The sequence below is a fragment of the Pelophylax lessonae genome (assembly GCF_965119305.1).
Source record: "Pelophylax lessonae genome assembly, chromosome: 2".
NCBI lineage: Eukaryota > Metazoa > Chordata > Amphibia > Anura > Ranidae > Pelophylax > Pelophylax lessonae.
Window position 1 is genome coordinate 148,568,066 of NC_138769.1, and position 13,652 is coordinate 148,581,717.

The 13,652-nt window shown below is 39.9% G+C and overlaps 1 protein-coding gene across 1 annotated transcript in view; it reads left to right on the plus strand.

The window, feature by feature from the left end:
- COL26A1 (collagen type XXVI alpha 1 chain) overlaps positions 1-13,652 on the plus strand; it is a 580,192-nt gene that overhangs the window by 533,347 nt on the left and 33,193 nt on the right. Inside the window, exons 5-6 of the mRNA XM_082247729.1 lie at positions 10,203-10,353; positions 13,031-13,066. Coding sequence (XP_082103855.1) covers positions 10,203-10,353; positions 13,031-13,066 — 187 coding nt within the window. The remainder of the gene's footprint in view (positions 1-10,202; positions 10,354-13,030; positions 13,067-13,652) is intronic.

Consider the following 13,652-nt stretch of genomic DNA (forward strand, 5'->3'; position numbering starts at 1 on the left):
GCCTCTGGTGGTCAACCTGAGGGCAAGAAACAGAGATGGTGAAACCCAGGGACTCTTTTGAGGGCTGACTGAGGGAGGGTGTTTATGGATCTCGTCTGGTAGAGGAAGGTGACCTGTGATCAGGGCCTTGTAAGTACAGACTTCCCACTGGAATCCTAGGGATTGTTGCTGTTAAATTCCCCCTCTTGGTGCTAGAAAGTCAGCGGGCTGGGTGTAAGCTAAAGGGGATACTTGATAGTGTCCTGAAGATACAGAGTTCATTGAGTCTGCTGGTAACACAAGCAAAGGACCTGCAGGTGCTGTGTGGTTCAGCAGAAGATCTGCTATTCAGTAAGGTCTATAAAGACATGAATGAGCGAGTTAGGGGTGGAAGAACTTGACTGGCCCACACAGAGCCCTGACCTCAACCCAATAGAACACCTTTGCGATAAATTAGAGCAGAGACTGTGAGCCAGGCCTTCTCGTTCAACATCAGTGCCTGACCTCACAAATGCGCTTCAGGAGGCTTGGTCAAACATTCCCATAGACACACTCCTAAACCTTGTGGGCAGCCTTCCCAGAAGAGATGAAGCTGTTATAGCTGCAAAGGGTGGGCCAACTCAATATTGAGCTCTAGACTAAGACTGGGATGCCATTAAAGTTCATGTGCGTGTAAAGGCAGGCTTCCCAATACTTTTGACAATATAGTGTAAATACTGTATATAAATGCATACATGCTGTCACACTGAGCTTTTTTACACAGAAGCAGGCTCCCTAAGGAAAGAGAGAGAGTGTGAAAGAGTGAAAGAGAGAGAGAGAATGAGAGAGAGAGAGAGAGAGCATTGAGCAGCAGACAGCCAAGTCTATAAATGACATCTGGATACAAGGTAAGTTGTGGATCTAGGAACAGATGCTTTCTCCCATCCAAAGTTCTAGTTTTTAGGCTCCAGAACCAGGAACAGAACTTAAGAGTCTGTGTTTTCTCCAGGTTAGTCATATAACCCCCAAAGCCTCTAACCATGTGTATGTAGGACACCTACACACTATTTCCAATCCTGCCAGCTAGTGCCTCACAATATACATACTGAAGCAGAGCATGATCCCCTCCCTTCGGAGATTAGGCCGCAGGGCAGTATTCCAACATGATAACGACCCCAAATACATCTCCAAGACGACTACTGCCTTGCTAAAGAAGCTGAGGGTAAAGGTGATGAACTGGCTAATCCTCAAAAGGAAGGTGGAGAAGCGCAAGGTTTCTAACATCCACCAGCTCAGTGATGTCTCATGGAGGAGTGGAAGAGGACTCCAGTGGCAACCTGTGAAGCTCTGGGGAACTCCATGCCCACGAGGATTTAGGCAGTGCTGGAAAACAATGGTGGCCACACTAAATATTGACACTTTGGGCCCAATTTGGACATTTTAACTTAGGGGTGTACTCACTTTTGTTGCCAGCGGTTTAGACATTAATGGCTGTGTGTTGAGTTATTTTGAGAGGACAGAAAATGTACACTGTTATACAAGCTGTACGCTCACTACTTTACATTGTAGCAAAGTGTCATTTCTTCAGGATCCCCTGAAGAAGCCACGTGAGCGGAAGTGGCGTAACGCGTACGGCCGTTTGACCGGAAGTGACGTTTTAATGCGGAAGTAAGAACTGCAACCCGCTGTTTGCAGCTAAAGGCGCAGTTTTTAACATCTGTCTGTAAGTGCATTTGACTTATGTTAAATAAAGTGGTTTTATTATGGCAATATTGCACTATGTGAGCCTTTCATTTTGAGATCCGCTGGTTACCTGGAGAACGCTGTACCCCGATCCATGTAATACAGACGGAGCACCTTCCCTGATTGAAGCATAAGGAAGGAGAGGAGTAGTTTATGTATACCAAAAGGCGCATTACCATATACATTGAGGTGAGAAAGTAGCACATCCTGAGGGGAACGAGTGAGAAGAAGCACCCCACAGTTTTACACGGTGTTAGTTGGTGGGTTAACACCTTGTAGAAGAAATCCATCACTTTGTTTTTTCCTATTTTGAAAACTTTAAGCACCTTATAAAGACTGTATATGGAGATTGAAAAACAATACACCCACCTGTATATTTAAGCACTGAGCACTTTATTTGTCACTTGTATGAATTTCTTGTTTTTTTCTTAATTTATTTGGTTGTAAGACTATTTTTTATATTAACTTTATAGACACTGGTGCACTTTATATGCTCTTTATTTGAAAGGAATTTTTGAACACATACTAAGACTGGTTATTAAACATTTTATATATATTTAATATTTTAGTAGTGCACATATATATTTGTAGTCAACATTTAGATGTGGTTGAGCATCATCATAGGAATTGAACACAACGCATGAATTATAATCGAATCAATAATATAATTTTATTATATAATATATATAATAAAATTATATTATTGATTAGATTATAATTCATGCATTATATATTATATATATATATATGTGTGTGTATATAAATATATATATATATATATATGTGTGTGTGTATATATATATATATGTGTGTATATATATATATATATATATATATATATATATATATGTGTGTGTGTGTGTGTATATAGGTATATATATATATATACATATATACATATATATATATATATATATATATATATATATATGCATATATATATATATAATATAAAATGTGTTTGTGTTTTGTGCAACGTTTTTTTTTTTTTTTTGAATTTCCCTCCCTAGTTCAGCTCCCATGCAGCATTGCTGCTGCAGGGAACGGAACTAGGAAGTCCTCCTACCGACAGACGAGCGGCGGAGATCTCGGCTGGCGGTCACAGCAATGAGAGCTCATCGCTGGATCGCCAGGATAAGGTAAGACACTCCGCTGCGCTGTCTGCATAGCTCTGCCCATTCACCCCGAGCGTGACTCGGGGATACCGATAATAGCAGGAAATTCCTCGGGTTTACCGCTAGCGTGGTTAAGTATAGTCATTTCTTCAGTGTTGTCACATGAAAAGATATAATAAATTATTTACAAAAATGTGAGGGATGTACTCACTTTTGTGAGATACTGTTAATATACAATTAAAATACAGATACAGTCAGGTCCATAAATATTGGGACATCGACACAATTCTAATCTTTTTGGCTCTATAATGGATTTGAAATGAAACAAACAAATGTGCTTTAACTGCAGACTTTCAGCTTTAATTTGAGGGTATTCACATCCAAATCAGATGAAAGGTGTAGGAATTACAGCAGTAGTTTGTATATGTGCCTCCCACTTTTTAAGGGATCAAAAGTAATGGGACAATTGGCTGCTCAGCTGTTCCATGGCCAGTTGTGTTATTCCCTCATTATCCCATTTACAAGGAGCAGATAAAAGGTCCAGAGTTCATTTCAAGTGTGCTATTTGCATTTGGAATCTGTTGCTGTCAACTCTCAATATGAGATTCAAAGAGCTGTCACTATCAGTGAAGCAAGCTGAAAAAAACAAAACAAACCCATCAGAGAAATAGCAAAAACATTAGGTGTGGCCAAATCAACTGTTTGGAACATCCTTAAAAAGAAATAACGCACCGGTGAGCTCAGCAAAACCAAAGAAGAAGACCACAGAGAACAACTGTGGTGGATGACTGAAGAATTATTTCCCTGGTGAAGAAAACACCCTTCACAACAGTTGGCCAGATCAAGAACACTCTCCAGGAGGTAGGTGTATGTGTGTCAAAGTCAACAATCAAGAGAAGACTTCACCAGAGTGAATACAGAGGGTTCACCACAAGATGTAAACCATTGGTGAGCCTCAAAAACAGGAAGGCCAGATTAGAGTTTGCCAAACAACATCTAAAAAAGCCTTCAAAGTTCTGGAACAACATCCTATGAACAGATGAGACCAAGATCAACTTGTACCAGAGTGATGGGAAGAGAAGAGTATGGAGTAGGAATTGACTGCAAAAGATTTGAAACCAAGTATTAAAAAGTGAAAGTTTGATTTATGATTGTTAATCTGTCCCATTACTTTTGGTCCCATAAAAAGTGAGAGGCACATAGACAAACTGTTGTAATTCCTACACTCTTCACCTGATTTGGATGTAAATACCCTCAAATTAAAGCTGAAAGTCTGCAGTTAAAGCACATCTTGTTTGTTTCATTTCAAATCCATTGTGGTGGTGTATAGAGCCAAAAAGATTAGAATTGTGTAGATGTCCCAATGTTTATGGACCTGACTGTAAATACAATAAGTGGAAGCACTCCCCCTTTGGGCCTGGGGGAGGGAAGCCATGTGGACTGGGGCCTGAAGAGGACACTACAGGAACTCTGCTTAGTGAGTAGCACTAGGCACCCCCTCCTGTCTATCTAGTGAACTTTATTACTATTGTAACAAGTTTGGGAACTCTCCATGCCACGTGCATTGAATGTCAGCTTGTAGAACTATTTGTATTCATTTTGCATTTTTAAGTAAAGTTCAAGAAAAGCCTCATAATGCCCATTCCTTGAAATTGCAGTCCCCCTCCCAGCTACTGGAAGTCATTATAATGCCTCTTCCTGGTCTAAGCCTGGCAGTACAAGTATTGTGAAACAATAGGTTCAGCCTCATTTGGGAAGAAGAAAATGTGTTTATTTGTACAAACCTGGATCGGCTCAGGAGCAGGTGGTGATTAGGAAAAGTTGAGTTTTAACCCCCTAATGGAACCCATGTGACACAAGCCCCGGGGTTTTCGGTTTGACTCCCAAAGTCCTAATCCTTAACACATTAAACCGCAGGCCTGTGTGAAAAGTGCTCTGGGCATAAGGGGATAATTTGAACTATGATCGGAAGGATTCAGGAAGTAGTCTTAGACCATCATTCATGTGTATGATATCTGCATAGACTTGGGTAGTAGCCCTGGAAGCCTGGAAACTGAATGTGGGGCCACGTGAGTCAAAGCTTGGCAACCATGCTTTTTTCTTTTAGTTTTCCTCACACATGATTGGGTATTCTTTGCAAAGTGAAATTCCACCACATTCCCTATGCACTTGGTAAAATTCCCTTGCAAAGTGAACAGCCTATTTGCCTTTAGTAAATTAACCCCTGCGTTTCCTTGCTAGTGACTGTGTTACAGCTCTGACTGACAACAACATTGTATTCAGAACACTGACCTGTCTACTTCTCCACTGATAACATTAGGACAAACATGGGAGTCAAGATCTAGGAGTGTAACGCAGTGGAACCCAAGCCTTTCATTTTATAAATACTTCTTTGTTCATTTGTAGGTCAGCACAGATTTGTGTCAAAAACGTAAATTAATAGTATTGCGAAAAAATAAAAATCTATGAAATTAATAATGGTGTAAAATAAATAAATGTGAAATTCATGTGGGTCTCAGCCCTTAAGATGCGGTAATATAACTTATACCATAGAACACTACATCATTTGTGGAATCCAATGCTGAGAAGTATAAAAGCGCGTATCACAATTATGTGCTAATACGTAAAATGTGGTACAGTATTATAAAAACGTAAAGTGCAGAGTGCAAAACCATCAATACATTAATACACTATATACCAGTGCTCGAATATATAAATAAATCTGTGCAATATAAAACCAATTAGTATTGAATGTTGGCAGTGTTAAAATGCATATATTAATCCGTTTATCATATAGAAATCAATTAACAAGAAGAGAGTCTGTGATAATAAATAGTGCAGGGTGAATTTAAAATCAATCCACTATAAGTGCTCGGGCCATCTGATTGTGGCAGTGTTCCCAGCCAAAGTGTGTGACCAGAGTGTCACAGATCCTTGCTAAGCTGTGCACCCCCTTGTGATTGGGCGCTCACCTCAAAATGAATTAATTAAATCAAGCCCAAATGCAGGATGTGCTATGGGTAGCTCTTCCAGGGAATCACCTCCCAAAATAGCAGCCGGATTCATCGCAGTAGTATGCAAACCATGCAAATAAGAAGGCTAAAATAGTGCTTATATCCTTCAAAAATTTTATTGAAATAAACATATGTTGATGCACTCACATATTATGGTGCAACCATGCACCTTTAGATCGCCTTTTGACCGTGGGTATAACCGTTTTTCAGATACCGTGGTGGTATAGTGGGAGACGCCGCGGCTGTGTGCTCTCCTGTCCTGACAGCCTGACAGTCTCACCGATGCTTGGCGAAGCGCTCCGTCCGTCCTTGCCCCTCCCCTACGCGTGACGACACAAGGGACCACGTGTCTTCCTCAGGATGATTTGCACTTTTATACTTCTCAGCATTGGATTCCACAAATGATGTATTGTTCTATGGTATAAGCTATATTACCGCATCTTAAGGGCTGAGACCCACATGAATTTCACATTTATATTTATTTATTTTACACCATTATTAATTTCATAGATTTTTATTTTTGCGCAACACTATTAATTTACGTTTTTGGCACTGTGCACTTTCTGAGAAGTGGAGTGTTTGCTGCAATATAAAAATTGTAGATAGGGAGGTTGCTCGCAGGATACCCTGTTAGCACAGATTTGTGTTTTTTGTTTTTTCCATTAGGTCAGATTCATAAATCCAAGACTGGAGAAGTTAGATCAGTGAAATAGCAGATAAAATCTATCTAACCATATATCCAGAACTCCTACTGCAGATGACTGTGGTGGGTACCTGTCACCAGTACAGGCCCTGATCAAAGCTTCACTACAGGTTCCATTGCTCAGGCAATGGTTCCCTTGCTCCTACAGCATAGGGACACTCTATGATGTCATTTCATGCAAATACATGAACAGCTTTGATCTCAGAGCAGCAATGCTTGTAGATAAGATTGCGTATCTTCCTCACTTCTGTTGTATAGATTGTCTGGACATTTACAACTAATTAATCTATAAACAGAGTATTAGAGTGGGAGACACATATGAAAACGATTTAGAATTTTTTGGAATGCAGCTTATACCTGTGTTTAAAATCAATGTGGCACAAGGTTAGAGGGCATGGGAAAGCTTAAAGCAACAGCTAAACCAATTACTGCAGTATGGAACAGATTTTAGACTCGCTGATTAATGGCAATGATTGGTTTGAAGTTTTGGAGACAAAATCTGCCTGCAACTGTGTATTCATTGGTTTATGGTTACAAGTGCACATAGTGGCTGCAGAGATTTTATCACACCAGGTCAAAGTTGACCAAAACTTGCTAAACCTATTTGGATAATAATGTTTATGCACTGTAATCACTGCTGACTTACTAAAGTCATGTGCAACACGGAAATTATCTGACACTACAAGCAATACAAGACTGACAGTCTAATTCCAGATCAAATTATGTACTCTAATTTTCCACTACATGTTTTTTATAATTCTTACTATTAATACAAGCAATATATATTACCTACAGATACCTTTAGGCTGCATTCACATGTCAGCATTTGGATCGCGGGCAGAACCGCCGCGGTTCCGCCCGCGATCCGGAGATTATTGCAAATCGCGGGACGCCTAGCGTTGCCCGTTGATTTGCAATAGCCCCCCAAACGCCGAGCGATGTTGCCGCGATTTCCGCCTGCAGCTTCTTTGGAGCGTATTGCGTCCCGCGATTTTGTTTGCGCGATGTTGCCGCGATTCGGCAGGCGGAAATCGCGGCAACATCGCTCGGCGTTTGGGAGGCTATTGCAAATCAACGGGCAACGCTAGGCGTCCCGCGATTTGCAATAATCTCCGGATCGCGGGCGGAACCGCGGCGGTTCTGCCCGCGATCCAAACGCTGACATGTGAATGCAGCCTTAGAGGAATCAGAAGCCAACTAGCTAAACAATGTGACTCAAAAGGTGAAGTTTTGATATGTTATAGGGAACATCTAGAAATGTAAATTGTAATTAACTGCTTAAGGACCACCCCACGTACATACTGTATAGTTGCGGCAGGGCAGCCCTTAAAGGAGTTGTAAAGGCAGAAGGTTTTTATCTTAATGCATTCTATGCATTAGGATAAAAAGCCTTCTGGGTTTAGCAGCCTCCCCAGCATCCCCTAATACTTACTTGAACCCCACTGATGTCCACAGGTCCCTCAGCCCTCTACCTCCTGATTGGCTGAGACACAGCCGCTGCGCCATTGGCTCCCGCAGTTGTTAATTAAAGTCAGTAAGCTAATCAGGAGAGAGAGGGGAGGGGCAGAACGGCAGCTCCGTGTCTGAATGGACACACTGCAGCTCATCTCGGGTGCCCCCATAGCAAGCTGCTTGATGTGGGGGCACTCGACTGAAGGGAGGGGCTAGGAGCAGCAACGAGGGACCCAAGAAGAGGAGGATCCAGTGCAAAACCAACTGAAAAGAGGAGGTAAGTATAACATGTTTGTTATTTAAAAAAAAAAAAAAAAGACTTTACAATCACTTTAAGCGCAAAATCACATACCTGTACGTGATTTTCCGCTTCAGCTCTGGGACCCGTGAACGCGCCGCTGGAGCCCTGTTCCCACTGTGATTGGACAAAGCAGGAGCCAATCAGCAGGTCTGGCCAGCAATTGTTCAGAGAGAGGCAGAAAAGCAGTCTGCCTATGTAAACAAGGCATACCGCCGTTCTGCCAGAGAGCAATATGGAGATCTTGTGTTTTTGCCTAGCAGAAACATGGATCACTGCTTTCCTTTAGTCAAAGTACATCCCTCACAGTTAGAAAACACTTATAGGGAACACATTTAACCCTTTGATTGCGGGTGATGTTAACCCCTTCCTTGCCAGTGCCATTTATACAGTGACAGTGCATTTTATTTTAGCACTGATCACTGTATTGGTGTCACTGGTCCCTAAAAAGTGTTTGTCCGCTGCAATGTTGCAGTCCCACTAAAAATCACTGATCGCTACCATCACTTGTAAAAAATATAAAAAGTCCCTAAATCTATCCCATAGTTTGTAGATGCTATAACTTTTGCGCCATCCATATACACTTACTGTATTGGGATTTTTTTTACCTAAAATATGTAGCAGAATACATATTGACCTAAATTTATGAAGAAATTAGATTTTTTTTCCTTTTTTTATTTGGATATGTTATATATCAGTAAGTAAAAAATATATATATATATTTTTTTTTTTTCAAAATCGTTGGTCTTTTTTTGGTTTAACTCGCAAAAAATAAAAACAATAACGACAAAAGAAAGCTCTATTTGTGGGAAATAAAGGACATCTTTTTTATTTGGGTACAGTGTCGCACGACTGCACAATTGTCAGTTAAAATAACACTGTGCCGTATTGCATAAAATGGCCTGGTCAGGAAGGGGGTAAAACCTTCTGGAGCTGAAGTGGTAAAGCTGTGTCCTGGTAATTTTATATTTTGTCGTAAATTTTGACCTAAAAAATAGTGCACTTCTTAGCATGTGAGAGTGCCTAGGTACTCATAGCTGTATGTCTGCTGCCTCTGACTGCAAGTCTCGGAAGATTTGGAGTGAGATTATTTTCAATATTAATATTATCATTATACAGGATTTAAATAGTGCTAACAGTTTGTGCAGCGCTTTATAAACAAAAGGGAGAAAGTACAGTTACGATACAATTCAAGACAAGAAGGTAGGAGGGGGCCTGCTTTTGAGCACCTACAACCTAACAGGGAGTGCAAGTGATACAAAAAGCAACAGCTTTGAGGGATGAGTTGTTGGAGAAGATAAAAAAAATCAGTTTTTAGGTGGAATAGGCTTCCCAGAACGGTTCATTTTTTTTTTCTTAGGTAATACCTAAAGTAGGACAGAGTAGGAGATAAATGGACAGATTGGGGGTGGGAAGTTGCAGAGGATGGGAGAGGTTCTGGGGAAATACTGGAGGTGAGCATGGGAGGAGGTGGCAAAGGATCTAGAGAGCAGGAGGTCTTGGAAAGAGTGGAGAGCAGATGGTTTGGGTGATATTTTGACAGGAGGTTGGTGATAAAATTAGGGTCAAAGTTGTGGATGGCTTTGTGTTTTGTTTTTATTATTTATTATTTTAGCTATTGGACACAGCTTCCATACTGATTTATAAAATTAAGTTCATTTTAAACCAATGTCATCACATGAACTGTTGTCAACTGTGCTTGTGATACTTCTAAGGCTAAAGAAAAGAGTGTATTGTCTATGTCTACTGTGTATCAATGTCTTGAGAACAAGACCCTGTTCAGAATGTAGTTTAAGTGTTATATTATACAGAAAGCCCAGTCAGAATGATTATTATCCTCTGTACTAGTAATGCATGCAGAAATAACTGTGGCCAGTCCATGTACAGTGCCTACTCATTGTTTATATTGTCCACTGTAGATCATCACACTGGAATCATCTGATAAAAGATCAGAGAATGATCTGCCAATCACAAGAGGCACAGCCGTGTGGAACGAGGACTTTCTGCCTGATGCCATTCCACTGCTGAGCCCAGGAGGAATATTTAGAAAGGCAGTAAAATCTCCACCAGGTGAGAATTGGAAATAACATGAAAAGAAGACATATCTATTTTATTTTGTGAGTAAATAGCCAGTCAGAGCTTGAGGCACAAGTATACAAATTTAAAAATGTATCATGTAGAATACATTTACATACAGAACTGCATAGCCACAGAGGTTTGCAATAATACTGGCAAAATAATTAGCCTAGCAGGCATGTAAATAAAATCTGTCCCTGACTACTACAAAATGGGGCCTTCCTCTGGGGTAGGCATTTTCCCCACTAGATGGTGATATTTTCCACCGAAATTGCGTCTGGACGTGTATTTACATCATGACGCGATTCCGCTGTAACGTCATGATGTCATTATATGTCATGACGCAAATTTGCATCATGATGTCAGGATGTGACGTGCGTGATGAAGCAAATGCAGTAATTACATGGGAAAACCCTATAAATAGAGGGAAGAAAGGGGACCATATGGGGATAGTTTGGTCCCCTCCATTTTCTTTCTTTATTTCACTTTTTAGTTGATGCTTTTTTTTTTTTTTTTTTTTTTTCTCTTTTACTTCTGATGAAGCTTATCACAACAAAACAAAAGAAGATTGAAACATGTAGAGTTTTAGGTTTTTGAGAGCACTAATATTTGGGGTACAGCATGGTTTTGTGGGGAGGGTGTTTTTTGAGTGTTGGCAGGTTGATTGAGGGCAATTAATACCTAGCTTTGTTATGAGGCAGGCTTGAACAGTATTTTCAGCTTTTTAGGTTGATTTAGACTAGGCAGGAGCAAATCTGTCAGTCCAATTGCCAATCAGCTACTTAGCTTTGGTAGCAGTGTACATACGGATATTAGCTCCAGTGGATAGTTATGCTATTAGAGAAGATACTCAGGATCTTTTCAGATATAAGTCAGAGAGACAGAGTCTAATAGCTACCAATACAAATTACTAGGTAGGCTTGATGAGCAAGAGGAGTTAGCCTAACTAGTGGTTTGTAGCTCCCCAGATTCTAACAAACCATAATATTGAGACAGGTTTAACATGAGATTCTATGAGAGAGAGAGTTGTGAGTGTTATCTGGTCAGAGTACACGTGTGGGCTATTTCGGGTCTAAACCTTGTAGAAGTACAATTGACAGGTGATAGTACCCAGAAGTATTAGAACTGAAGGGGTTTTTGCCCCTCTGATTTTGGTTGGGTGTGTTTTTTAGGGCCCCCCCCCCACCCCACATGTCTTTAGCCTGGTTGTTCCCACTTTCCCTATCCTTATTCTCTCTCTTGCCTTGATTACATATTATTGTGTGCACTAATCACCACTACACCATTGGCCGACCAATAAATTTACCCTCCCTTTTTATACATATATATATATATATATATATATATATATATATATATATATATATATATATATATATATGGTTCGGAAATGTTTTATAGAATACAAATAAGTTATTTTTTAATACCAATGGCTTATGGTGCATAGGAAACGCACCCTTTGTTCAGAATAGATCAGGGGTAGGCATGGCAAACTGGTGTTCCTCAGCCCGCATGTGGCCCTCATACTTCTCTATGCAGCCCCTAGTGTTTTTAATTACTTAAGCCCTAACTCCGGAAAAATTAAAAATTTCCTCCATGCAATGGGTCTGTTCTGTTTAGGTCTAGGTGAGAGTAAAATCATTGTACTTACTCTATCCTCTACTGCCCCAGCAGACAAAACTCCCCCAAGGTCTGATGGTGGACTGTCCCTTGGCATCTTCAAGTTTAGTGCAGGGCTGTTGACCCGGCATTGGTCTTGATTACGTCAGGACCTTAGACTGGTGGAGCATGAGGGACAAGCCACTGCAGGGACCTGTCTAACCTCACAGAGGTGTGGAGATTTAGGTAAGCAAATCTTCTTTTCCATGCTTTCTAGACCTAAATGTGTAGTTAACCCTTGCAGTATGAGTACAGCAAGGAGGAATTTTAATGGCCCCTGGAGTCGGGATTAAGATTAATTTTTTTTTAACTTTTCCTTTACTTTATTTTAAATATACAAAAAGAGAGATAAAATCATACACATATATCTTATGTTCAAACATTCATATACAACACTCCCAATTCTCCTCACCTTCCTTCCCCCCTCTTTCTTATCCATATTTTGCACTTTTATACGTTTCCTTCTCTTCTCTCTGGATTTGGCCCACTGGTTGAATACATTTTGATAAACCTGCTCTAGTGATTAGGACCACTGCAGCCCAATCACAAAATCAATTCTTAAATCTGAAATAAAGATTTTATGCATATAAAGTATATGACCCCCAGCTTGATGGATCTTTTGTTCAGGAATAATTGCAGCATTTGTGCATCTAATAACGGGTATGTCTTCAACTTTCTCCCAATTGCCCAGTTATGCAAATACTATAAATGCATCACTAAAATATAGTGCGCGTTGGAACTTACTGAAAAACAAACTAACATAAAAAGTAAAACGAAATGTAGAGTAAAGGGTAAAACTGGAAAGTATGTCAATATTGATCACATTGTACTGGTATACTGGTAACTTATAATGAAAATATACTTTCTGCAGAATACACTGATTAAAGCTTTGAACAGCATTGTAACTATGTAACTATGAATTAGACTTATTGTTCTGACTTAACTGTTATATACTCTTATCAAATAAATTTGGTAAATGCAAAGCTTAATGATAATAAATTCAATTTAACAGGTTCCAAGGGAGATAGTGAAGAGAAGAAGGCACGGGGTAAAAGCTAACGCTTTTTTTTTTTATTCAAAAAATAATGCACAATATATATGTAAATGTTCTGAATTGTTTTGTGTATTTTCCTTTTGAATGGCTTGCTATTAAATTATTGTAATATCTTAAATCCTTGTGATTCTAATTGATCATGGGTCTAAAACGCAAGATAAAAACTTTTTCATTGGTGAACATGGTTACTCTTGGTAGCTTTTCTTTTAGGATGTTTCCTACTAGTCCTGAGAATATGGGTATCTGGTCCAAAGGTTAATGGCTTAAAAAAGGATGATAGAACCAGCCTGGCTAGATTTAAATACATCAATAGCAAAACATTAGCAAACAAAATGAGGTATCCAGTGGTGCCTAAGGATATATTTTTGGGTTGTTTGCAATTGAAGCACACTTAGGCTTCTTTCACATGGTCGCTCAGTTTTTTTCCTCCGCTGCGGTACTTTTTTTTTTTTTCACGGACACGGATGACACTTGTGTCATCCGGTCCGTATGTCCGCATATCATCCCATTCATTTGCGGATGATATACGGACATAATGTATGTCTATGACTCCGCTGACTTTGCGCCGATTTTGCGTCCA